The sequence below is a fragment of the Paramisgurnus dabryanus genome, chromosome 24 (assembly GCF_030506205.2).
Source record: "Paramisgurnus dabryanus chromosome 24, PD_genome_1.1, whole genome shotgun sequence".
Classification (NCBI taxonomy): Eukaryota; Metazoa; Chordata; class Actinopteri; order Cypriniformes; family Cobitidae; genus Paramisgurnus; species Paramisgurnus dabryanus.
This window is the reverse complement of record NC_133360.1, coordinates 14,198,199-14,225,747: the sequence shown is the minus strand read 5'-3', so window position 1 is coordinate 14,225,747 and position 27,549 is coordinate 14,198,199. Positions and strand designations below refer to the sequence as shown.

At 43.1% G+C, this 27,549-nt stretch overlaps 1 protein-coding gene across 1 annotated transcript; it reads right to left on the bottom strand.

Annotated features, from left to right (window-relative positions):
• Positions 1 to 8,110: 8,110 nt before the first annotated feature.
• LOC135721833 (complement factor D-like) lies at positions 8,111 to 18,548 on the bottom strand. The gene is made up of 6 exons (XM_065244278.2): positions 18,452 to 18,548; positions 15,331 to 15,409; positions 14,997 to 15,147; positions 9,086 to 9,236; positions 8,712 to 8,963; positions 8,111 to 8,621 (listed from the first exon to the last, which is right to left on the bottom strand). The coding sequence occupies exons 2-6, from the start codon at positions 15,389 to 15,391 to the stop codon at positions 8,466 to 8,468; spliced, it is 771 nt and encodes a 256-aa protein (XP_065100350.1). The 5' UTR covers positions 15,392 to 15,409; positions 18,452 to 18,548; the 3' UTR covers positions 8,111 to 8,465.
• Between the last annotated feature and the right edge of the window lie 9,001 nt (positions 18,549 to 27,549).

Sequence of the window (27,549 nt, the reverse complement as noted above, 5' to 3'; positions counted from 1 at the left end):
GTTTGATCCACTTCAAGTATTGACTAGTGTAGTTAGACACAATGACATACTGTAATACAAAGCTTTAATTGAAACATTTATGTTGCTTCAGGCATAGTATCCGTTCCCTTTCAGTCGGTCACTACGACGTCACGTCGTGACCGACGAATTGGGAACCGCTCCGCGGGTGACCTATCTACTTCGAGAACTATAAGAAACGCCAATGAACTTGGCATGCAGGTATTTGCATAATGCCGGCGCCGCCCCGCCAGGTGCGTATATAAGCCGCAGGTGCACAATACCAAATTAGCTTTTTGCTTCGAAGCCGGCAGACATCTGCTCTCGAGAAGCGTATACTGATCTTCGTAGATCCCTGTTCTTGGAGGAAAAAGATCTCAGCTTGCTGAAGTTGGTTGGGCAAAGACACCTCAGCGGAGGCTCGCAGTGTTTTCTCCACCCTTTCTCTCTCTCTCTCTGTCTCTTTTAAGACTTGAGTTGAGTGAGTGCGTTTGCCTCTCCCTGTGTGTTTCACCAGCTCGCACAAAAAGAGTGATTTCCCTAAAAGAGCAGCACGTTTGAGCTTTGTGTCTTTTTAAAGACAGTCACTCATTCGTGTCACGGTCGGGTGCGTCTTTTTAAAGATGGCATTCCGCCCGTGTTCCGTTTCTGGATGCGGTGTGTTCATCGCTCCCCGGGATGGCCACGAGCGCTGTGTTTCGTGTCTGGGGCTCCAGCACGCAGAGGCAGCGTTGCGTGATAGTTCATGCTCCACTTGTGAGGGCATGACTATGGCGGATTTGCGGAGACGGGTGTCGTTTCTCCGGGAACGGCACCCGCCTTCCAAGTCTGGTGCTGCTAAGGGCGCAGCTACCAAACTTGCGAAGGATGATCTCCGTATAACGGTGCTGGGTCGGTCTGCTGGTTCGTCCAGCAGCTCCCAGCGCCCTGATCCGTTGCCAGCGGAGGTCCCGATGGAGACGAGCGGCCCGTGTTCTACGGTGTCCTCGCGCTCTGTCGAGCCTCCACCGGACGCGATGTCCACCGTAACGTCGGAGGGGGGGTTGTCAGCCTCGGACGTCGATCCAGATCCGCTCCCGCCTTCGGGTCGGGTTGCGGGTCCTGCGTTCGACCCCGAGATGGCAGCCATGCTCGCTCGGGCGGCGGCGGCGGTCGGCTTGGAGTGGACTGAACCTCCCCCACCTGAACCGTCCCGCCTCGATGATTGGTACTTCGGGGGTGCCAGGGCTTCTCAGTCCTCGCCCCCGGTGCCCTTCTTCCCCGAGGTGCATGAAGAGCTGACGCGGTCGTGGAAAACCCCGTTTTCCGCCCGGAACCGGCCGTTTCAGCCTTCACCCCTCACCTCTCTCGAGGGTGGAGATGCCAGGGGGTATGCTGGTATCCCGTCAGTGGAGCGGCCGGTCGCGATGCAGTTGTGTCCAGCCGGTGTCGCTTCCTCCTGGCGGGACCAGCCTACTCTCCCCTCACGGGCTTGTAAGCAGTCTTCGGCGCTGACCGGTGCTGCTTACAAAGCTTGTGGGGAGGCAGCTTCAGCCCTGCATGCCATGGCATTGCTGCAGGTTCAGCAGGCTAAGGCTCTGAGGGACCTGCACGCGGGAGGTCACGACTCGGCGGAGTTCTCTGAACTGCGTGCGGCCACTGATCTGGCGCTTCGTGCGACCAAGGTCACCGCACGCGCCGTCGGGCGTGCGATGTCTACCCTGGTAGTCCAGGAACGCCATCTCTGGCTGTGTCTGGCGGACATGAAGGATGCTGATAAAACCCGGCTCCTGAATGCTCCGGTTTCCCAGACCGGCCTGTTCGGCGAGACGGTCGAGGAGTTTGCCCAGCAATTCTCCGCGGCCAAGAAGCAGACTGAGGCCATAGCTCAAATCATGCCGCGTCGGAAGCGTCCTGCGCCTGCCCCGTCCACGTCGGCGCCTCAGCCTGCTCCTCGCCGAGGGCGTCCTGCGGCGGCCGCCTCCGTTCCTCCCCGGGGCTCTTCTAAGAAGCGAGGAACCGGTCGCCAGCAGCCCGCCCCGCCCGCTCAGCCCGCTCCGAAGGGTGGAAAGAGGAGATCGAAGCGGCCCTGAGACGGGCGACCTAGAGATGGAGGGGATCGCTCTTCGGGAGATGGTGAAGGCACCACTCCCCCCACCGGAGGAGGGCCGGTTGGGGAATCTTTTGTTTCATTTTTCTGTTCCGCCGACTTTTCAGTCGGCACCCACAATTCCACAAAAAGAGCGAATTCCACTTCCATCTCTAGGTCTTCAGATGAGCGCCGGAGACACGAGCGGGCTCATAACCCCCCCTCGTTCTCCGACTCATCAGAGGAGTTCGAGAGCAACGCACGGGCTCATAACCCCATCGCGCTCTCTGACTTCTCAGGGGAGAGAAGACCATCACGGGCTCATATCCCATCGTCTTCCTCCCCCTTCGCCAGAGGGTGCATCGAGTGGCGTGAGGTGTCTTCAGCAGAGCCTCCCTTACTCACCCACCCAGCAGCGGACTCAGGTGAGTGTTATCATGCACAACACTACTGTCGGTGCGGCCAATACGCACACACCGGCGATCACCTCCGTTGCGCCCGCCGCGGGTACACCGATCGTGCCTTTAGTTCCTCTCGCACGGTGTCTGGGGGCGTGGGAACAGCTTCCCAGCCCGTCGCGTTGGCTTTTACGCACGATTCGTCTCGGCTACGCGATCCAATTTGCCCGGCGTCCCCCCAAATTCTCGGGCGTTCGTTTCACTACGGTGAGAGCTGCCGATGCGCACGTCCTCCGTGCGGAGATCGCTGTCTTATTGGCGAAAGACGCGATCCAGCCGGTCCCTCCAGCCGAGATGAGGTCGGGGTTTTACAGCCCTTACTTTATTGTACCCAAGAAAAGCGGCGGCTTGCGACCGATCCTGGACCTGCGTTCGCTGAACCGTGCACTTCACAGAATGCCGTTCAAAATGCTGACGCCCAAACGCATATTTCCATGCATTCGTCCAAACGATTGGTTTGCATCTATCGACCTGAAGGACGCGTACTTTCATGTATCGATTCTCCCCCGGCACAGGGCGTTTCTCCGCTTTGCGTTCGAGGGGCGAGCATACCAGTACAAAGTCCTCCCATTCGGGCTCTCTCTGTCGCCCCGTGTATTCACCAAAGTAGTGGAGGGGGCTTTAAAACCCCTGAGAGAGAGAGGTGTGCGCATTCTCGCGTATCTGGACGATTGGCTAATAATAGCTCAAACACGTCAGACGCTGTGCGATCACAGAGATTTAACTTTAAAACACCTCGCTCGTTTGGGTCTTCGGGTCAACTGGGAAAAGAGCAAGCTTTGCCCCGTGCAGAGAATCTCTTTTCTCGGTATGGAACTGGACTCGATCGATTTGACAGCTCGTCTAACAGAAGCGCGTGTACAGTCGATTCTGACTTGCCTGAATACATTCAAGAGCAAGAGGGCGGTCCCGCTGAAACAATTTCAGAAGCTTTTGGGGCATATGGCAGCAGCCGCAGCTGTAACTCCGCTCGGACTGCTCCATATGCGACCGCTTCAGCATTGGCTTCACGATCGAGTCCCGAGGAGAGCGTGGCTGCGCGGCATTCACCGTGTTATCATTACACCTGCGTGTCGTCGCACTTTCACTCCGTGGTCAGACCGTGCGTTTCTCCGAGCCGGTGTGCCTCTGAGACAGGTCTCCAGGCATGCAATAGTATGCACAGATGCTTCGGACACGGGGTGGGGGGCCACGTACGATGGGCTTGCAGCTTCGGGGGTCTGGACGGCACCCCAGCTGCATTGGCACATAAATTGCCGAGAAATGTGGGCTGTATATCTTGCGCTCGTCCGTTTCAGCAACGAGTTACAGGGCAAAGATGTATTAGTTCGCACAGACAACACTGCGACCGTGGCGTACATCAATCGTCAAGGCGGTTTACGCTCGCGTCACCTGTCGCATCTCGCCCGTCATCTCCTCACTTGGAGTCAGAAGAATTTGAGGTCTCTTCGTGCCATTTACATCCCGGGCACGCTCAATGTAGAGGCGGATGCGCTCTCTCGGGCTGCGCGTCCCGGCGAATGGCGACTCCACCCCATTGCGGTTCAGCAGATTTGGAGACGTTTCGGCAAAGCGCAGATAGATCTGTTTGCTTCCCCAGAGACGACCCATTGTCGCCTGTTCTATTCACTAGCCGACGACTCGCTCGGCGTGGATGCATTGGCACACAGCTGGCCGCGAAACATGCGCAAATACGCGTTCCCTCCGGTGAGCCTCATTGCGCAAACCCTATGCAAAATCCGGGAGGACGAGGAGAGCGTGCTGTTGGTGGCACCGTATTGGACAACCAGGAGTTGGTTTCCAGAACTCTCTCTCCTCGCGACAGCCCCTCCTTGGAAGATTCCCCTGAGGAAGGACCTTCTTTCTCAACAAGAGGGCACATTATGGCACCCGCGCCCCGACCTGTGGAACCTCCATGTGTGGTCTCTGGACGGGGCACGGAGGATTTGAGTGATTTACCGCAAGAGGTATCTAACACTATTGCTGCAGCGCGAGCGCCGTCTACGAGACAGGCTTACGCGCTTAAATGGAACCTGTTTGTCGACTGGTGTTCTTCCCAAAGTGAAAACCCCCGAGAATGGCCGATTAGTGTTGTGCTTTTATATCTCCAGCGCCGTTTGGAGAATAGGCTGTCACCATCCACTATTAAAGTCGATATCGCTGCGATATCAGCTCACCATTCACCCGTAAACGGTAGAACAGTGGGTCAGCACGACCTGGTCATTAGATTTCTCAGAGGCGCTCGAAGACTGAATCCTTCGCGTCCTCCCTCTATTCCTCCTTGGGACCTGTCCTTGGTGCTGAAATCACTCCAGGAAGCCCCATTTGAGCCTCTGCATAGTGTGAGTGTTAAATTTCTTACTATGAAAACATTAACTCTCCTTGCTTTGGCTTCTGTTAAGAGGATAGGGGATATTCATGCATTTTCGGTCGACGAATCGTGCCTTCAGTTCGGGCCGGCTGCATCCAGCGTAACACTGAGACCCCGGCCCGGCTTTGTGCCCAAAGTTCCCACCACTCCTTTCAGAGATCAAGTGGTGAACCTCCAAGCGCTGCCTTTGGAGGAGGCAGACCCAGCCACGGCTTTGTTATGCCCTGTTCGTGCACTACGTGTGTATATAGACAGGACGCAAAGCTTTAGGACCTCAGATCAGCTCTTTGTTTGTTACGGTGGTCAGCAGAAAGGAAAAGCTGTCACCAAGCAGAGGATGTCCCATTGGATTGTGGATACTATAGCCCTTGCATATCAAAAGCAGAATGTGCCTTGTCCGTTTAATTTACGTGCCCACTCTACACGCAGTGTGGCATCATCTTGGGCACTGGCTCGCGGTTCCTCGCTAACAGATATTTGTAGAGCTGCAGGCTGGGCGACACCTAATACGTTCACAAGATTCTATAGTGTTCGTGTCGAACCGGTTTCCACTCGGGTTCTTTCTACTAACTAGTTAAGAATGCCGAGGGTCGGCTCGTGTGTCGGCTTGGAGCCTCTATTTTGGTGCTGCACATCTGCACCAATATGGAAGGCCATCGGGGCAAAAACGTCTAAAAAACTGTTTTTGCCTCTCCTCCACCGCCCTGATAGCTGGTGTTGCGGAGCATCCGCTGTCAACCTATCACTGATGTATTCTCTGTAAACCTGTGTAGGCTAGGCGTCCACATTTGTCTCCTACGTGGGGTTCATTTGTGTGTATACTCCGTGGGGTACTAATCCTCCACGTTTTCCTTAGCAGAGCCTGCTCTGCATCTCTCTGCATACTATGTTTTGTTCAGAGACTTTTTATGAGCAACCTATCGGTTGTTTCATATTTTATGTCATCCATTCAACCTTCTTAGGGGATGGCTTCCGCAGTGTTCTAGCTCCGCTCAGTTTAGACGCTTCCCCAGTTCGCTGCTTCACTATCGTGGGTTAAGGAACAGGTAGTGACCGGCCTTCTGCATTTCGCCTTAGGTTCCGCCCCCTATGTGGAGGGCGGAGGGCTTTTACAGACACCGGAAGGGTTCAGCTGCAGTGGCGTTTTGGTAGGGATTCCCAATTCGTCGGTCACGACGTGACGTCGTAGTGACCGACTGAAAGGGAACGTCTCGGTTACGTATGTAACCCTCGTTCCCTGAAGGAAGGGAACGGAGACGTCACGTCCCGTCGCCACAGTTTGCTGTTCCATTGCTGTTTTCAGGCCGGGCACTGCTGCTCGGCTTCTCAGCAATAATATAGCTAATTTGGTATTGTGCACCTGCGGCTTATATACGCACCTGGCGGGGCGGCGCCGGCATTATGCAAATACCTGCATGCCAAGTTCATTGGCGTTTCTTATAGTTCTCGAAGTAGATAGGTCACCCGCGGAGCGGTTCCCAATTCGTCGGTCACGACGTGACGTCTCCGTTCCCTTCCTTCAGGGAACGAGGGTTACATACGTAACCGAGACGTTCTAGTGGACATGAAAAAATGTAAAATAGGCTACAGGTTGTTTTTCTTTTTTAGGTCTTTTTTAGGCTCATTTCTATATTGGATGAAAGTTAAAATGAACTGGAAATCGGCTTTCAACTTTGCATGGAATTGTAGTGGAGTAAAAAGTAAGCTATTTGTCTTTCAAATGCAGTAAAGTTAACGTAACAAGATTTCAGAAAAAAAATCTTTTAAAAAATGAAATCCTGCAGTGCAATTTTACCTAATACCCTACACTAATATCTCAATTGCACCACTTAAAATGTATATTGTTTGTAAACTGTTACAAGGAAACACACCGATTCATTGATGCTTGAAATGCAATGGTTTATTAGAAAATGCAATTGCGAAACATTGTGACATCTCTGTGTTATTATTGGAACAACACATTTTGTCCCTTTTATTTATTTGAATACAAAAGCAACACACAATGTGTAAAAATAACATCCTTTCTTACAGTGTATCTGCTTTACATTTAGTTTGATATTGTAAAAGAAACGTCCCCATTAGTTTTTATCATTACAGTAACAAGCCTATTTTTCCAGTATCTTAAAATGTCTTGCTACTGTTCCTCCCAAAGTCAAATGCAATGGAAATGTTTTGAGGATTAAATATTTCCCCTCTTGCATTTCTGTTTAGTGAAAATATGTACGCATACACAGAATATACAGTATTTGTTCTGTACATAACATTTTTGTCATGTCTTGGTTTAGTTTGGCGTTACCGAATCATTTGATAGTTGTGTGATTTGCATAAACACAATTTCTAGAGGAATTAAAATAAGTTTGGTGTAATAATGTGTTTGCTTTAGCAAGAGATGTTTGAGGTTTTGCATGTTGTCAAGGTTTGTGGTTGTTAAAGGCGGGGTGCATGATTTTTGAAAAACACTTTTTGAAAAGGAAGTCAGGCCGTGCACCAAAACACACTTGTAGCCAATCAGCAGTAAGCGGCGTGTCTACTATGTGTGGGGGGAGTCTATCAAAAGAAGGTCCAGATTCTATTGGGGTAGGGGTGTGTTTGTTTAGGTGATTTCAAATATCAACATTGGCTTTCTGAGATCGTGCACCTTCGCCTTTAAAGTGTGTGTGTTTGTGTTTGGGCAAAATGAGCTATTGTTTCAGAAACCGTGTGTTAGCTATTAAAAAGAAGTAAAAATAATGATCAAATTTTCTTACATTTTCTAAGATAACAAAGATAACCTTAAGAGTTATTACTGTTGTTTATTATTAAATTGTGTTTCTCTTATCCAGCTCATTTAGAGATGCTTTTCATAATTCAATTTAGGGAAACAAGAGAAGTTGCTCAAATCTGTTTAATTTGATGTCATGTATACACACCAAAACTTATTCAGTAGCCAGTAATGTTTTTTTTTGTACTAAATAATGTTTATCTGTGTATTTTGTAGTTTAGTTCCTTTGAAGATATTTTTAGTAATAAGTTATTATAGACTAAATGTAAAAAAAGCAGATTTTTTTGTCAAATCCACACTTATTTTTATTTTACTTTAACTTAAAAATAATAATGAAACAACTTTTACTTGATTTTATAAGTTATGTCAACTTATCTCAAGTCTAAGCTTAAAATAGTTGGTTAAATTGACTTGCAAAAATAAGTTGCTGCATGCTGCATGATGTTTCTGTCAATTACACTTTGATAAGGATGTTGTCCTTATTTTAGGGAAAGATAATAAAACTGCAATCTAGTTTTACTTGATTATCTCAGTTAAGTTAAAATTGAACTGTGTTTGCTGCAATTTCATTACAGTAAGACACGTTGACTTATTGATGCTTGATGCTCAATGCTTTATTTGAAATCTGTTTGTGAAAAAAATCAGAAATTTAACCATCAAACACACGCACGACCACAAAAATATAATGCATAGAGCATAGTTTGTGATGAGTACGGTGCAGAAGCCTATAGTTTAATGAGTTATTAAAAAAATACAGTTTAAAAAGATAAAAGAAATAAAAGCAAGCATTTCAATCCATTTTTGCAGAATTCATTTAGTTCTTAATATGCTCTGGATCCATGGAAGAAATGCAGAAATTTTCGTATAAACGTTGGGTAGATTTGGATCGTTGCAGCTCTTGAAGCTTACAAAGGCTGTAACGCCCACCGCAGTGTTGTCACAAACCAAAGGACCTCCTGAATCCCCCTGTTAAGAATGTAAGCACAAATTATTGCCACTCATCACTATTTATGGCTTGAATAAAGCACAAAATCTGTAAATCATTGTTTTACGTACGTCACAGGATCCTCCACGGCCATATACACACATCATCTGTGATGCTTCATAAACCCAGTCCCATCGAGCAGCACAGTCCGTGTTCTTTATAATTTTCACGTTTGCCTCTCTAAGGGTCTGACTTGAAGGGCCGCTATTCGTCACAAACCCCCAGCCTGCAACACTGCAATCAGTGTCCACTCTGATCTCTACAGGTGTCATTGGTATGGGAATCGTCTTGATCTTGTTGTTTAGTTTGACTTTTTTATTCAGCTGTAATCCAACAACACATTCATCTTTAGTAGACAGAAGTTAGATGAGATAAAACTATATGTGATAATATTGTAATTATGTATTGTGATGCTTGGATAGCAATATTGAGTGTAGTTTTTTACCTTCAGAATCATCAGGTCGGCTATTTTAGGTTTTTTCGGATCAGGGTCGTATTCTGGAGGCTTGTTATAGGTACTCACACCAATGCGGACATGGTTTTCACTGCTGCTTGATAAGTCATGTACACCTGCCACAACTGTCAGAATCTCAGTGCTGCTCAAAGAAATGCCAATATATTAATAAAGAATATATTCAACGTTTATTAGTTTTCTTTAGAAAGGTGTCATGATGGACTTTGTGTTATATTGTTGTTCCCTTTTATCCTTAAAAGGAGTGGTGGGAACCTTGGACACGTAGCCATGCCGGGGTGTTACACTGGAGTCAGCGGCCCAAACTGTCTCTCTAACCGAGTTGCTAATTTGTCAGTCACAATGTTACGTCTCCTTTCCCCACCTTCAGGGAGCGAGGGTTACATCCGTAACAGGGACATTTTGGTAGAACTTTAATTTACAGTACGTGTACTTATCTTGTACATATATGGTTAATATGTTTTACTTACAGACAAATCTGTGGTACTTACTTTTGATTATCTATCTGGTAATTAAAGGGTATCATTACTGCAGTGGTACATACCTGGTGGTTATTATGTAACCTTAGGTAAGTACTGGGTAATACCAGATACATAATTATAGTGTACGTCTACTGTAACTAAAAAGAAATGCTACTGTACTTTCAAATGAATGTACAATATAAGTTTTTAGTACTTACAGGCAAGTGTGGGTTAATGACAGATATTTAGGTACTTACGTATAGTGTAGGTATATGATAACTAATAACAAACACAACTGTATGCTACTTACAAATTGTATGTACATGGTAATTGTATAATACTAACTGTCCAGTGCATAGGCGGAGCTTGTGTGGGGGTGTCTGGCCCCCCAGTGCTAAAACGATTTTTACAAAATCCAACAAATTTACATATTTACATATTAATTTAGATTTTCATACATTTTTAAACGTTACTTTGCAAGATAATTTGTAAAACTATTGTTAATCTGTATACTATATACTTGTGTTTTAAATTGAACTGGGTTGAATTGCCTTGTGTTTTAGAAGCAAAGAAAATAAACTAACCCATGGGATTGTTTTCATGCAGTGTAGGGCATTAAACCTCTTAACTTGAATAAAATGATAGTATTCATATTATTAATAAAAATTTTCCTCATTCTTTTGTGTTACAGTTACAAAAACCTTTGTTAACCATGATCATGTTTATTTTTATCTAACATTCAGGCTTATTTTAATGGAACGAAAATGTTATTATTTTTAATTATAGTTCGTGGAAAAAATCATAGCTTATGTTCTGGTATTGATTCTATGATATAGCAGTCTGCCCCCCTCCCAAGCTCAAATGTCAAGCTACGCCTATGGTCCAGTGTAATTAATGGCAGGTACTTATAGTGTACATATATGATAATAACTAATAACAAACATTACTGATGTGCCATTTTGTACTCAGTATCTTTGTCCTTTATACCCTTTTAACCCAACAATGCATCTTATTTTATAGTCTGACTAGTTAATATAACTCACAGTGGCATATATGCTTTATCTTAGGTGGTAGTTCCTGTGTAATAACTGTGTAAAATGCAGCTGTCACATATTCTCTAACTCTATAAATACTAAATACAACGACGATGATTAGGAGGAAACAGGATACTTTATTTAACAAACACAACGAGGACGATAACCAGCTTAACATTTGACATATACAACGACTGACAAGGGAAAGACACATGAGGGCAGAATATATAGGGGTGATAATCAAACATAACAGGTGAAAGAACTTAACTAATAATCGAACACAGGTAATAATGATGAAGTGAGATAGCAAATGAACTAAACAAGATGATTAACAATGAACAAAACTAAATGCAACACAAAACCCTGACAGTACGCCCCCCCTCCCAAGGCGCGTCCTGCGCCGAAACTAAAACAACACCGAAGTGGAGGGAGGGAGTCCAAAAACAAAAAAATGTCCAAGAACGAAGGAAGGATTAGGAAGGGGTCTGGACCAGGCCCCAGAGACCGAACGGGATGAAGCCCCAGGGTGGAGTCGCTGGTGGGAGGATCCCGGGTGGAGTGATGTTCTTACCCACCCTGGGGACGGACAACGTGACTGCACTTGGAGGAGGATCCAGGGTGGAGTCGAGGAACCGGAGGGGCGGAGCAGAGCTGGTGGGTCTCCCGACCGAGATGTAGGAGGTGGACCGGAGATACGAGGCGGAGCCAGAGCAAAGGAATCCCAAGTTGAATTCCCATAGGAGGGAGGAGCCAAACGAGTTGGAAGGGTAGAGGGAGGGACACTTGGGGAGCGAGGAAAACTGGAGAGCTCCCCGAAAGCAGCTGGCAGAGAGGCACGCCACGGATCAGTTGAACCAGCGGCACTGATGCGCTGAAGATGAGCAGGGGTGTGTTGCTGTGATGGCTGCAGGTGTTTCAGACTGGCTGAGGTAGGCAGAGGAGGCGGGAGTGGGAGGTTGGGCGGGTCCAACTGTTTGAGGAGGAGCTGTACGGAACCAGCGGAGCCGATGAAGAAAGAGAAATGTCCAAAGCACAGTCCGAAAAAATTTCCCCAAGAGACGTAATATGCTCACCCTCAGCGACGTGGATGTGGATGTCTTCCTCGACATCCTCAGCAGCTCCCGCGGCGAAACCCGGACAACTCGTCTCTCGCACCTGGTCGAGGGAGGGATCCGGGATCTCAGCGACGCTGGGCTCAGGGGTTCGCTCTGGCTCACTGGTCGCATTGCCGGGTTCTCCGCCCGCGGTGGGCTCGAGGTCCGTGGAGGGTGTTGGCGTGTCGGTCTCTGGGGGTGAAGTGGGGCTGGCGGCAAACTCCCCATCGGCAAGGCCGACGGTGAATGGGGAGTTGTTGTGGAACAGCACCCACTCCGCATAAGCGGCGAAGTTGTTCTCTGGACCACCCGTTGGAAGACGTGCCCATGATCGCTTTTTCAGGCTGGTTTTCAGGAAAACACAGAGCGTGTGATCGGTGAAGTTGGTAAGGCACGCCAGGTCTAGAAAGTCCTTGATATGAAGTTCCTGGTCCAGAATTTGGGGGAGATCCATAACGAGAAAAAGCAAAAAATGAAACTGTGAATACGGAAAATAAAAAACTCTGGAAACAAGAGGGGAAACACTAAACGCCACGTTAAACTTTTCGGTCAGTCGTTCTGTGACGTATTCTCTAACTCTATAAATACTAAATACAACGACGACGATGATTAGGAGGAAACAGGATACTTTTAATAAACAAACACAACGAGGACGATGAACAGCTTAACATTTGACATATACAACAATTGACAAGGGAAAGACACATGAAGGCAGAATATTTAGGGGTGATAATCAAACATAACAGGTGAAAGAACTTAACTAATAATCGAACACAGGTGTGACTAATAATGACGAAATGAGATAACAAATTAACTAAACAAGATGATTAACAATGAACAAAACTAAATGCAACACAAAACCCTGACAGCAACACTTTATTTTACAGTGCTGTTTCCATGCAGTTACTATAGACGTGCTAGTGAATGTACCCAGTAGATAATGCGTATGGTATTCAATGCTTGGGTTTAAAGGGTACAATAAAGGACAAAGATATAGAGTACAAAAATTGAACATCAGTAATGTTTGTTATTAGTTATCATATACGCACTTTGAACAGAATATACCATTTATGAGTACAGTAGTTTTTCTCGGTAGTTACAGTACATACACTCTATGTGCTGGACATTAACATACACTGGCCTGTATGTACTATAAACCCACCATGTACATACAATTTGTAAGTACAGTAAGTACAGTTTGTTATTTGTTATTATATATATATATATATATATATATATATATATATGCATGGAAACATCACTGTTATATATATATATATATATATATATATATATATATATATATATATATATACAATAAACATACCTGTCATTAACCCACAGTTGCCTGTAAGTACTGAATATATATATATATATTGTACATTTATTTGTAAGTATAATGTTTCTTGTTACTATAAATACTATAAATACATATTATGTATATGGCATTACCCAGTACTTACCTAGAGTTACATAATAACTACCAGGGCCGGAGTGGGGCCACTTTTCAGCCCGGGAGTTTCGTACCCAAGACCGGCCCACTTTTTCCAAAGTGTTATTCTAAATTAGCACTTTTTTCAAATTGGATAAATAAAGCAACAGTTCAGCTCTTACTATAGTTTCTATTAATATCATGGTTAAACAAATAAGGTAAAAGTTAAATAATATTTCACTTAAGATGAGAAGTTAACAAAAATATTCCTCTACACTCTAAAAAAGGCTGTGTTATTTTTTACCCATAACGGGTAAATATTGGACAGAACACATGCTGGGTTAAAAATAACCCAATGTTGGATTGTTGTTATGCAACCATGGATTATAATAACCCAACAGTTGGGTCAAAACAACCCAGCATTGGGTCAATTTTAACCCAGCAGCGTGTTCTGTCCAATATTTACACATTATGGGTCAAAAATAATCCAGCCCTTTTTGGAGTCTATTCCACAAGAAAAGGTTGATAAATTATTAGCATTGCTAATGCTATGAGGGCTATGATTAATCAGATGCAAATAGAAACATAAAACCCAGTCCGAATTAAAAAAGAAAACAATTTGACAAAAATATTGAATCCAATATTGGGTAAATATATAGCATAACAAGTGATTTATAAGCTTTTTTCGGCTGGTCATTTTTGACTGGGGACACAAAAGGCGTTATATGAACACAACCTGATTGTTACATTACTTTAATTCATATTGTTTACTCATTGCCTCCTCGTTTTTAGCGGGGAAATGGCTTATCTGCTGCTCAGAAGCTGCTTGCATAATATTTGCAAAGTCTATGAATCGTCATGTATACACAAAAGGCTAATATTTTAACTTAAAAAAAAATGTTGGCTTGTAAATAGTTTGACATCGGTATTAGCCGAATAATTACGTTGCTAATGCTAATCATTACTAGGCTTATTTCTCTTTAAGTTACCTGTTGTTGTCCTCTTGAAAATAAATCTGTAAGTTTGGCACATTTGGCAGCATCATCCTCTAATGGATTTTTTCTTCAACCTGTTTTTTACGCCCTCCTCCTCTCAGACGCGTATTGTTACGGTAGGGCCGGCCCAGCCTATCGGAGAAAAGTTTTCTTGGACGCGCTATGGACCGAACCAACTCTATGGGAGGGGAGGGGAAAACTCCCTCACATGGTACAACCCATGCAGAGGCTGCGCGCTGCAGTGACAATGCGAAACGTGTGAAGTGTTTTTTAAGAGAAGATAGACTCACTAACGTGACAAATGTAAAAAAAAAAAAAAAAAAAAACTTGACCGGCCCAAAAGTGAAGCGGCCCACCGGGAATTCTCCCGGTTCTCCCGATTACCCACTCCGGGCCTGATAACTACCAAGTATGTACCACTGGTAAGTACAGTAATTATACCCTTTAATTACCATGTAGATACTCAAAAGTAAGACATTTGTCTAAGTACAACATATTTAGTATATAGGCCTATGTACAAGGTAAGTACACGTCCTGTAAAATAAAGTTCTACCAATATTTTTCAGCCAATCCAGGCTAAAGTCCCAAAAACTAATGATCAGATTAGAAGCATCAAAGTTTGATTTCAATCATTGATTTCAGAGTTTGACATGACCTTACTCCGTCAATATTAAATATACCAAGGTTATATTTTCACAAAATGTTCAAAATGTACGTTATTTTATAAAAATAACTTCACAGCCATAGTCACATTTTATATTTCATAATGTTTTTGAAATAAGTGTTATAGAGAAGTTATTTATGAAAACATTTGAATATTTAAGATTATGATTGTTATGATTGCAGCTCAGACTAAATGAAACCTTACTCATCTCTGCAGTGTGCAGCAGTCAAGACAAACTGATCAGAAATAAGGAATCCTCCACAAACGTGTCTCCTATTCTTCTGAACAGAAACCATGTAAGGTCTGGAGTGAGGTCGTGCTTCAGAGCCATTCACTATACGCACCTTGACACTGGCTGAGAGAGAAATATCAGTCAACTTAATCAGTATGAGAAACATCTGAATAATGCATCACCAAAGATGAATCAGATATTAAGTCTTACTAATGGAAATGTGTTACACTTTATATACAGGTGCATTTTCTGAAGCTCATTTGTTAGTCATGATTCATATTAAATTAAATGTCAAATAAATCTTACCAGTGAAGCTCAGGTTTGGCAGCAGAGAGCCCAACAGGAGCAGAGAGATGATGATGATCATGATAAAGATGAGATCTGACTGAGGAAACAATATAATATTGTAAGGGAGGCTATAAGCTCCAAATTGTGGTGTCCCAAAATCCCAGGATCATGTGTATTGTTGTTAATGTTATAAATTCCTTTATTTGTAATAAATAATAAACGTATAACACCGTCTTTAAAGCAATTTAAACAAGACCAGGTTCTCAGCAGTTCACTTATAATCCAACAGAAAACAGTAAATACAATAAAATTCCAGTTCCACAGACTGGCTCCTTTCACAGAAAGAATTTTTTGAGCAAAAGATGTTTTACAGGATGGGACTTTACAGTTTCCACATGTACCAGCTCTTGTTGATCTGGATGGTTCCAGCCTGTTAACAAATTTACAGTGGCTCAGGTGCAAGTCCAATCAAACATTTAAAAAACAACATTATAAATCTTAGATTAACAAAATTCGCAAAGTTTAAAATTATATAGTCATTTAAAATGTAACAATGATGAAATCGAATCGTCTTTTAACTAAAATTTTTAGAGCACGTTATAAAGCATCTCAATAGGCTTTAGGGTAGTTTGGCTATATAGTCTGGGTCCAAACAGTGGTGCAGTACAACAGGTGGGACAGGATCATAGTGTTCAAAAAGACATGAGCACTTTCTTATGTTAGGCAGCTACTGATCATTCTGAAACAGTTCATACTGGCCTCCATTTTTCTTGAGATTTGTTTTTAATATGACTTTTATAATTTAACTGATTATCTAAAATCACATATTTCTTGTTCTACCTGATCGATGAGTTCCCCATTCATTTTAATGTTAAGCTCATTTATTGTACGAGTTCTTGTCGTATAGAAACACATACATTTAGTTTTCCTCAGATTATGGATTTATTTAGCCAAGTAGACACTTTCTCAAGACTTTAAGTTAGTGTACTACCGATAACAACAGGGTTTTTGCCTGACTCATAAACCACAGTGTCATCGGCATACATTTGAAGGCCAATTTCAGGACACACTTCAGGCAGCTCGTTCACAGAACAGGCCCCAGTATGGTTCCCTGAGGCACTCCAGGTCTAAATTTTACAAGGGGCAGATTTTACATGATCAATATCTACATATTGTTCTCGCCCCTGTAAGTAAGACTCGAACCATGATAGTGCCTGATGTGACGTTATAAGATGACAGTTTTGAAATAAGATGACTATAATTTACTGTATCGAATGCCCTCTTTAAGTCCAGGAATACCACACCCACGATGTTTCCTTTATCTAGTGGCTGCACAATATTTTCCAGTAATGCACAGATGGCTAATTCAGTAGATTAGTTCTGCCTGAAACCATACTGTTGGGGGTGTATATACTGATGCATTTCTAGATATTGAGTTAGCTGTTCTGAAACATTTTTTTCTAGTTTTTTTGCAATTACCGGAACTAGACTTATTGGTCGATAGTTACTAACGTCTGTGGTATTCCCGCACTTAAAGATGGGTTTAACCAGTGCCTTTTTCCAGGCCTCTGGAAATATTCCAGTTTTTATAGAGACATTTATAATGTGGGTCAATGGCTGAATAATAATTTGTGCATATTGTCGTCATATAGTTTTAAAACTTTTAAATTGCACAATTCTTTTACTACTTGATTTCGTAAACCTTTTAAGAAAAAAAGATCTGTGTCATATCTAGTTTTAAGATAGATTTTTAGGGCAAAGTCTTGTTTTTTAAGTAACTGTCGTACTGTCGCACTTACCCATGGAAGCTGTATCTTTCTTTGTGGCTTTCTACATTGTTTTAAGAACTTTTTTAAAATGTTACCCATTGTAGAGGTAAATATATCACAACACATATTCACGTGATTATGTTAGCCTTTTTTGATAGTTTTCTGGAAATAAGTATCATGTTGTGATCTGATAAGCCACACACCAGATTGTATGTTTTTACAACTCTTTCCAGCTTATTTGAGAAAGCTAAATCTATTGCTGTCTGTGATGTTTTTGTCAGACGAGTGGGTCCATTTACAAATTGATGAAAGTCATATTTTGATGTTAGTTCTTTGAGGTGTTTCCTACTGGATTTATTTAACCAGTTAACATGAATATCTCCATAAATAAGCACCTCACTGTTCAATTAAAAAGATTTAAGAATTTTTTTCAAAATTTTGATAAAAAGTTTGTGTGCAACTAGATGGTGGATTATACACGACAAGGATATTAAAGGAATAGTTCGGCCAGAAATGATATTAAACCCATGATTTACTCACCCCCAAGCTGTCCGAGTTGCCGCCATCTTAGTCGCGTCCGCATTCAGGATGAGAGCTTACGGAGGCTACTCTGCTGCTGCTCTGTGCCCCCGCCCTCCAAATTTGTCAAACGTCACTAAGAAAAGTGCGTACGCTAATACTCTCTCCTGAATACAGAGGAGTCTAAGATGGCGGCGATACCGGAAGGTAGTTATTTTCGTTAATAAAGTTTTAAATATGAATATTTCTACAACAACACCGCGCGGATTACCCTCAGAAGACCTTTTTTTATCATCCTGGAGCCGTTTGGATTTATTTTGTGAAGGATGGACGCACTTTTTTTTGAAGGTCGTGGGCCATGTAACTTCACATTTAATTAACTGAAAGACCTAAAACATTTTCTAAAATATCCAAAAAATGTGTTTGTCTGAAAAACGATGGACATATGCAACTCGGACAGCTTGGGGGTGAGTAAATCATGGGTTTAATATCATTTTTGGTCGAACTATCCCTTTAAACATCATGCGTGGGGATTAAGCCACGTTTACACATAAACATTCAATTGATATGGATTCACACTGTTTGACAACTAACCCCGCTGTGTAAAATGTTTTCAATCCCAGCTATCAGTTACTAGAAGTTGCTGACATGTTTAAAAATGCAGTTATGTAAGACATTGATTAAAATAATATATGGTTGGATTTGATGACTTACACACCCAACTCAGAAATCAAAAAAACTGAAAGCACATATTGCTCGACCCTGTATAAATATGTAAAGTAATCATGTTACAATTAACCCTGCGTTAGTTTTTGCCCCGCTCACCCCTACAATTACATACAGTATCTTACCCAATCCAAGCAGCCTGTGTCCAAAATGCAGTGGCAGGTGTTCCTTCCTCTCTAAGGCTTCGGTCTACAGGACCAACTCTTCCTTCACTCACCGCTGCTCAAGAAAGATGACCAAGATATGAGTACAACTACTTTTGTGGCTTTCTTAGTACTTTTTGGTGAGTATAAGGGTTGCATTGCACCTTGTCCTGCTATAGGTGACGGTGTTATTTTCATTTGCATCAATGTCATTTCCTGTTTAAGTTGCACCCCTGCCCAGTTAGCCACGCACATTTTTTTTCTTGTTTGTACATTTTTTGAGCTATTATTCTCCTAACTCTTACTATTTGTCATTACTTTCGCTCTGCTTATTTGTAAATGGCACATGTATTCTAGATGAGAGTTTACATAAAGCAATACAAGTTCGTTCACCTAGAGCACAAAATATGCAGTTCATCTAAAGCATTATATGTAATACGTGTTATCACACAGGATATGTCAGCTTATATATCATCTATCAAGAACTTTCTGTGAATATATAACCTTGATAACTTGATAATTATTGACTGAGTGAGATTGTGTCAAAAATAAAATCAATGAGTGAAATCAAACTTTGATGCTCTTAATCTCATCATTAGATTATAACTTGTGTCTGGACTTCACTGACGGGTACATTTTTCTCATACGCTTCCTATCACTTAGTTTCTAACACTGAATCAGATGCATTGTGTTAACAGAGCAAAAGGTCATGGGTTTGAACTCAAGAAACACGTACTGAAAAAATATAGGGCTTTTCACACTGCGCTTAACCCTGAGTTTTCTTCGTTCCAAAACCCACTTTTACCCCGGGGTTAAGGATCATTTCACTGCTTTTGTGACACTGCTTTTGTGGGGTTAACCCCGCATTGTGGTGCCAAACGCACGCAGTGTGAAAGGAAGCAGGGTTCGTATGTTATGACCTTATTTAAACACAGCAGAAGCAGCTTATCAAGGTGTTCAGGGTAGCTTGATAATTACAGACAGGTGTGTAGGAGAAGGATTGGAGACTCCTTACCCAGGGTTTAGGAATGTACAGTGTGAAACGTCTGATTATAAATACTCAGGGTTATCTCTTAACCCCTGGTTAAGTATGAACAATGTGAAACGGTTTAGAATAACCCGGGCTAACTATTTCAAGTGTTAAAAGCCCTTACTGTATGTACAGAGCATTGCTGTGTATACTTAGTAATGCACTGTAATATGTGATAATGCTTTGGATATAAGCATCTACCAAATCATCTTGATGTTTTTGTTTAGTTTGACTTTTTTTATTCAGCAGTGATCCAACAACACATTCATCTTTACAGAAATTAGATGAGATAGAACTACATGTGATTATATTGCATTATATGTTTTGTGATGCTTGGATAGCAATATTGAGTGAAGTTGTTTACCTTCAGAATTATCAGGTCGGCTATTTCAGGTGTCCACGAATTGGGGTTGAATGAATGCCTGTTATACTCACACTAATGCGGACATGGTTTCCCCCCTCTGCTTTCTAAATCATGTACATCGGCCACAACTGTCAGAATCTCGTTGCTGTGGAATAAAAGAAATCTTATTAAAGGAGCTGTCCGCAGTGTTTCTACTTAAACTAATCCCTTTTCAATTGCCTTTGTGTGAAGGGGTTGTAATCTCACATTAAAATGATCCACTTTGCAGGTTTTGCTATTACCTCTGAAAAAAAATATTATAATTTTTATGTGAAAGTACCGGGCCGGATTTGGCGCGAAATCCAGTGACGTCACCTGCATGCGCACTCCCGAGTCTCTCGCCTCGTCTACTCAACAGCGACGACACTGTCTGATAACAGACTGAAACGACCTGCTCCCAGCATAACACAGACTCCAACACAAACTCCACATATTGTGAAAAAAAAAGTTATCTGCTGAAGCTCGTATAAGGCCAAACGTGAATCGGATCAATTTAGAACAAAAACAATTATGGAGAAACCTCCGCTTTGTTTTGGGTAGAAAAACGGATCCGGAGTTGGCTTTCATCCCTTTGGACAGACAGGTAAGCTAACATTACTACAAAGCATGTCAAATATATTTCGATTATGTGCTTTAGTTTTTTAGATGTTATTTCAGTTTGCTAGCCTTCGCTTTAGCGTGTTTGCTCAGCCGTGGTCGATCGATGACGTAAAACTGCGGACGCGTTTGTTTGCGTGCGTCCGCTTTTTAAAAGTCTTTAAACTCGTACAGTCTGACATTGATGGAAACTGAGATTATACAGTGTGACATGGACTTAACTGCGATATTGATCGCACAGTGTGGCAAGCAACAACCCTAAAGGACTATTTAAAAAAGCACAGTATATACCGGGCTTTACTGTTATACTGAAATTGTTCAGTGGAGTTCACTAATCGTTTTCGTTATCTTACCGTAAATTTACCTACGTAATACCACATTACATAGGCTAAATGCAGTCAATTAAATGTTGCAGTGGGAGTTTACCTGAGTTTCCAGCATGTTGTGTGATGCTTTCTCCGGTGTGTTACATCTCAGTCTGGCCGTCGCTCATGAGTTCGAGCACGCGCTTGTAAACTTATTGGTTGCAATCTGAAACATTGCCGCTAGAGGCCGCTGTAAATTACATACAGCGCCTTTAAACAATATATTTAACCTTTAAAATTTAACCTTTTTTTTAGAAAGGTCTTTATAAAGATTGTTTAGGGAGCGTGTTAATTTTGTAAGAGATGCCATGATGAACTATATTGTTGTTTTTGAATTTTTAACCCTGTTTGTGAAATCCAGGCTAAAGTTTCAAAATCTAATAATGAGATTTGAAGCATCATGGTTTGATTTCAATCTTTGACATGATCTTACTCAGACAGACATTAAAGATATCATGGTTATATTTTACTCAGTTTTCTTTACAATATTTCATAGAAAACAGTAAATCACAACAAAAGAACTTTCGCTGGGATTATATTTCATAATGTATTCTGCAGTGTGCAGCAGTCAAGACAAACTGATCAGAAATAAGGAATCCTCCACAAACATGTCTCCTATTCTTCTGAACAGAAACCATATAAGTGTCACAGGTCGGAGCGGACCACAGGTGTCATGAGTCTCGCCCCTCCCTAGTTTCCACCTCGAGGAGGTCCCAAGAGCACCCCAATGACCAGACACACAAGAGCGTAAGTAAACTTTAAAATAAACTTTATTTAATTTAATTAACATATAGGTAGGGGAAGGGAGAGGGAAACTAAAACCAAACTCTCTGGCCAGAGAGTATTGAGCCGGGGATGCTCGAACTTCGTCACGGGGATCGCTCGGTTAAGTCTTCCGAGAGGCCTTTCTCTCACGTGACTTTATCTACTGTTTCCAGCTGATACTGGTTTCTGTGTTTCAGGTTGACTTCCCGTGGCGCCTTTCCTCCTTCCTGAGGCAAAGAGAGAGACACGGTGAGTAACACGTTGGACTGATGTGAGTACCTTGTGCTGCGGCGTCCGCTTCCGGGGCCCCCGCTCGGAAGACACCTAGGCGATGGGCAGATGGAGTTTCCAAGGCCAACTGGACTTCCTTAGGACACAAAGATGGTTAGTATTCAGCTCTCCATGTATGCACAGAAAGGTAAGTAGTTCTTCGCTGTGGATATACAAGTAGGTATCCCAGGTAAGTAGCTTGGGTGTACAGAGGTGGATGCACAGGGGTAGCTTAACCTTCTCTTTGGGCGTACCAGAACGTATACGAGGTAGGTAGCTTGTAGCTGGAACTTACAGGTGGGGGTTCAAGGTAAGTACTCTTAATTTGAGCGTACAGGTACGTGTACAGACGGGGTAACTGGAGCTTCACTTTGGACACACAGGGGCGTATTTACAGGTAAGTAGCTTGTAGCTCGGGCATACAGGTGCGTGTTCAAAGGTAAGTAACTCTTAATCTGGACATACAGGTACGTGTACAGGAAGGGTAACTGGGTCTTCACTCTGGACATACGGCACTGAATGGTACTGCAGCTTTTTCAAATGCAAAATGTGTTATCTGTAGATGCATAAAGTTTAGATGTAGTTTAACAAACAAAAAAATATATTTATAATACACGTAAAAGTCATTCTGCAAGCTAAGTCAATAATATTACATAAGAGGTGTTACCTGTTAGGGTCAAATGGGATAGCAAAGCACCCAGCAGAAGCATTAAGATGATCATGATGATGTTTCTCCGGTAACGCTGTTGGTAAGACTGAAGGACCCCTAAGTGTAGATGTCACACGGTGACAAATGCAAGGGGCGGAACCAAAATTTGAGAAGATTGGTTCCGCATGGAGTTGAGTTCCGGCCGGCGGCATGAGTAGATACACCGGAATCTCCGGGAGAACGCCGCGACCAAAATCAAGCTAATGATGCGCAGGTGTGTTTAATAAACGCAGCGATCGAGGATTGGAGGACGTAAGGAAGCGAAGGAGTACAAAAGGGAGAAGAAAATCAGAGGTTATTGCGCGTTGTTGAGTTGAGTTGCTGTTGTCACTTTGGGTTGCTTCATTGCCCATCGGGCTACTGAGTTACTGAGCTTATTGCTACAGTGGTGAAAAGGATACTGGTGCTTTTGTGGCGAGCAGACGGAGGAATGAACAAACTGTGAGTAGAAACAGAAGAGAAGAGATCGTTGGCTGAGTATACGGGAAGTTCTTGACATTGTGGAAGTGTTGACATGTATCGCTTCATTTGAAATCATTGGATGAAACTGGACTGGAATTATATGCAGCTTCACTGTGCGGGTGCCCCGCAGTCTAAGAGAGTGTGACAACTTACCGTGAGTACAAGGAATTTACTGTGGAATGTGTATATATTGAGAACCTGTCGTTTCATGTGTGTGTGCGCCCTCAGTGAACGAAGATAGCGGCCCCGTCACGGAGCAAAGTGGAGGGTGAGCCGGTTGTGTATTATTGTCGGAAACGAGAACTCTTGCTACAGCTATATTCGACACCAGCCTTCATTATAACGCCCCGCCGGTCCATAGCTGGCTCCGGGAAGATCGTGGCCTGACCTTACTAATTGTCACAAAGTGTGTCGTGGGTGAGTTTTGACTTGGCTGAGTGTTACACTTGATGCTGTGAAGTGTTGTGCTGTGTATCTGTTGTCAGGAGCCACTACAGTGAGTCAGTTGCAGGAGAAGAAACCGTGCGGTGGGCGAAGTGCTAGTTATACATCTGCTGTGCAGTGGGTTTGTGTAGAGACGGGTGTGGCATTGAGAGCCCCTGTCGTGGAGTTGGTGCAGTTGGTGGTGGATCACATTGAATGCCATGACCCTGGTGTGAGTTAGTAATGGTCAACCCGGATCTTTTTAAGGATTCGGGTTATTCTGAGTCACTCACTAATATGATCCGGGTTGTGCGAGTCACTCGAGTCACTTCCAATTCCAATCGCTAAATCATACTAATGCCAACCAAGCAACTCAGATCACGCATGCAGCTACGAGTCTACAACTCCTCTGCTCGCAAAAAACGGCTGGGGAACTCGTAAAAAACATGCATGTCCGTGGTAACATTATCAATAACATAATTGTAAAAGTTCGGTGTGTTTAGGTTCATTTCATAATGACAAATATATCAACACCACGTTTAGAAGATGTCAGGCTTTTTTGACTTGAATGTGAGAGGAACGTGTCCTGTTTCAGATTGACTTAAAAGATCCACGATAGGTTTCGGTTAATGCAGCCACACAGTCACTCATCCACGCAAGACCATGATCTTGTGATTGAGTCCCAGACAGAGACGCCCGCTCCTGCACGGGTCCTGTGAGTGAACCACTCGCGTCACTCTGAGTCAGTAGCGCCATGTCCGTCAGTGGCGGATCTTTCCAGCAGCACTGCTGCAGCAGTCCTCGGATTTAAAATGTTTAAACATTTGCAGCTTCTACCCAAAACATTGTGCCAGTCAAATATTGCAAATATTGTTATTTGTTGTAATTCTGTTGTAAACATTTGAAGAGCTTTGTGTTTTATACAATTTCTCATTCTTAATGCAAAATCTGAGAGGACTCAACTGACTCGGGTTAATGGGCACTGGGACTCATGGTTCTCGAGTCATTTTAGGGATCGGGTTAAATGATCCGAGTTTTGAGTGACTCGCTCATCACTAGTGTGAGTAGAAATTTGAGTGCTGATGTGTATGAAAAGGAAAACCCAGTGTGTGTAGAAGTACAGTAATTTGTTGTCACGGAGTCTCTTCAAGGGTACGCCCCTGTCCAGATCTCTGAAGATACACCTACGGAGAGAAGAGGGAAGCGTTCGGCTCGTCAGTGACGGTACTTCACCCTCTAGTGGTGACTGAGGACTGGGAGGTAAAAACCACAAGAATCCATCTCACCACGGTTGGTTTGTAAGTGGATCTTTCCACTACACCCACACCTTGTGTTACGGCACTGAGCCCTCACAGAAGAAAGTCAACTAAGTAATTACCTGTAAAAGTATTCACCACATTTACTGCCACCAGCCCGCCTATGAAAGAGAGATAGCCTCAGTTAAAGGTGCCGTGTGAATTGTGTTACAGCCCTGAGCCTCTAAAGGAGGAAAACGACCAACCAGTTACCTGTGAAAGTACTCACCCTATTCGCTGCCACCAGTCCACCGGTAAGAGGAAGAACGTTGAAGTTAAAGGTGCCGTGTGAATTGTGTTACAGCCCTGAGCCTCTAAAGGAGGAAAATGACCAACCAGTTACCTGTGCAAATACTCACCCTATTCGCTGCCACCAGTCCACCGGTAAGAGGAAGAACGTTGAAGTTAAAGGTGCCGTGTGATTTGTGTTACAGCCCTGAGCCTCTAAAAGAGGAAGACGACCAACCAGTTACCTGTGAAGATACTCACCATAGCGGCCGCTAGGGATGTTGCGGTGACGGATTTTTTTCACCGGTTGATCGACGTGTAAAAAAAACGGTAATCCCGGTGTCACCGGGGTTGCGTGTCGCGGATTTCGGGTGGCCGCAAATGCGGTTGTGAGACGTGCACACGTCTCAATTTACTTTCACTTTAATTAGCGGCAATTCAGTAGCATTTGTTTGAATTAATCATGAGTTCATTTATTTTATTCTTAATAAAAATACACAAAACAATAAGACACTCGCTTGTATTACACACATCTTTATTGCAAAATGAATAATAACTTAACACACCATGCAAAAACTAAACAAAAGCACTTATGAAACACCTTTAAAGTGCATTTATTAACTAAACGAACCACTGCACACATCGTGCAAGTATAAAACAAGAATTTATATATATTATATTCACTATTCGTTAAATAAAGTGTCTGCCTTTTTCAGCAAAAAAAAAAAAAAAAACACCGCACAACCATCGAATATGAAACGAACGAACATCAAAAACTTCGTTAAATAAGCTAGCCTACCAGAATAATCACTGGACAAGTGCAAAAAAAAAAATAATATAAAAATTAAACTCACATTAAGCTGTAAAAAAAAGAGGTAGGCCTAATAACTGCATACACCGTGCAAAAAATGATTAATAGGCTTAATGAGAAACAATAAACGAAAAACTTTTATTTTAAATTGCAACAGGGAACAAAACGTGATCGCGCTGCTTGTTGCATACATTCTTACATATTCCTGGCCAGAAAAGCCAACATATTTACCATTTCTGGTTTCAAAAGAGATCTTGTTGGGGTGATTATGTTTCCCATCGTGCTGAACACTCTCTCGGATGCGCAGCTTGTTGCACAAACACAAAGATATTTTTTGGCTACTTTTGCCAGAACGGGGAGCCTATTTTGATTTTCTTTCCACCGCACCAGAGGATCCGTCTCAGCATTAATGGAGGACTCGGGCTCCTGAACATAAGTTGCGATTTCTGTTTGCACCCTTTCTGGAACAGTCAGTGTTGATGCAGCGCCTGTTTTTCTTTTTAATAAACTTGCTAGTGTTTTCCTCTTGTGCGGCGGCTCCTCTGCGCTTTCATCCTTATTTCCCCCTTCCTGTTCTGTCACGGGTTGCGCTGACTGTTCCCTCCTACCCAAAAGGACCGCTTCTTCCTCAATTATCCTCCTAGTCTCATCAACATTTGGATCGTAGTTACCCCGGTAGTGCGGGACCAGGAAAGTCGCCTTGCGCATAAGCTCCTTGCTTTCTTCAGGCAGCGCTTCATATTTCTCATCTAAAATAGCTATGATGCCGGCTTTTAGGCTGGCTGTCAGTTGTCCATCCTCATTTGATGGGGCCAAAGTGTCCTCTTTAATGAGATGCAGCATAGGCAAAAGCGATGACACGGTAACATAGTTCTCGCCGGACAGGATGTCGGTGAACTCGCTTACTGGTTTTAACGCTTTATTTACCGATTGCAAAACATCCTCGTCTTGCCATGTGATGCTCACATTTGCTTTACGGTCATCTGCAAGTACTGGGTTGATGGCTGGCCTCTGCTCTAACATCCTATCAATCATTTTCTGCTTATATCCCCAGCGAGTTGCACAGTCCTCATGGGAGAAGATAAAAACATTTGTTATAGCCAGTCGTTATAACCAGTCGTTTAAAAAAAAAATCAATATTACAAATCACTATTAAAACATATACAAATATTAATAATTAAAAACATGGTTTATTATAATTATTTATTTTCATTGTTTCAATGTTTTTTTTTTACAGATGCTTTTGTCACAAACTATTTGAGGCTACAATAAACTTACCGTCACCAGCGAGTGTTCAGGAAGGCCAAGCTCGGCTTGGGCTTTTTGCAGTTCCCTTCTTCTTCTCCAGCTGTGGGAGAACATGCCGTTTATTGCACAACACACAGCTAGAGCACGGTCTGTGCGGGCTTTTTCTGTCTTGTCGATTGTGTTGGACACAGCTAGGTTTAGGTTGTGCCCAAAGCAGCTTAACCAGGGCCAGCCTAAATTACGAACAGCTGCTTTTACATTAGCTCCACTGTCCATTGTCTAATCCCCAATCACTTAGGGCCTCCTGCAGGGCATCGACCAAGTTAGCTGCAGTGTGATCCTCTGGCAAAAAACTAGTTTGTAGGCATTTTGATTGTAGTCCCCATTCAGTATCAATAAAATGGACAGTCAGAGACATATAAGGGGTCATCTTTGTGCTCGACCACATGTCCGTGGTGAGGGAAAAATGCTCAA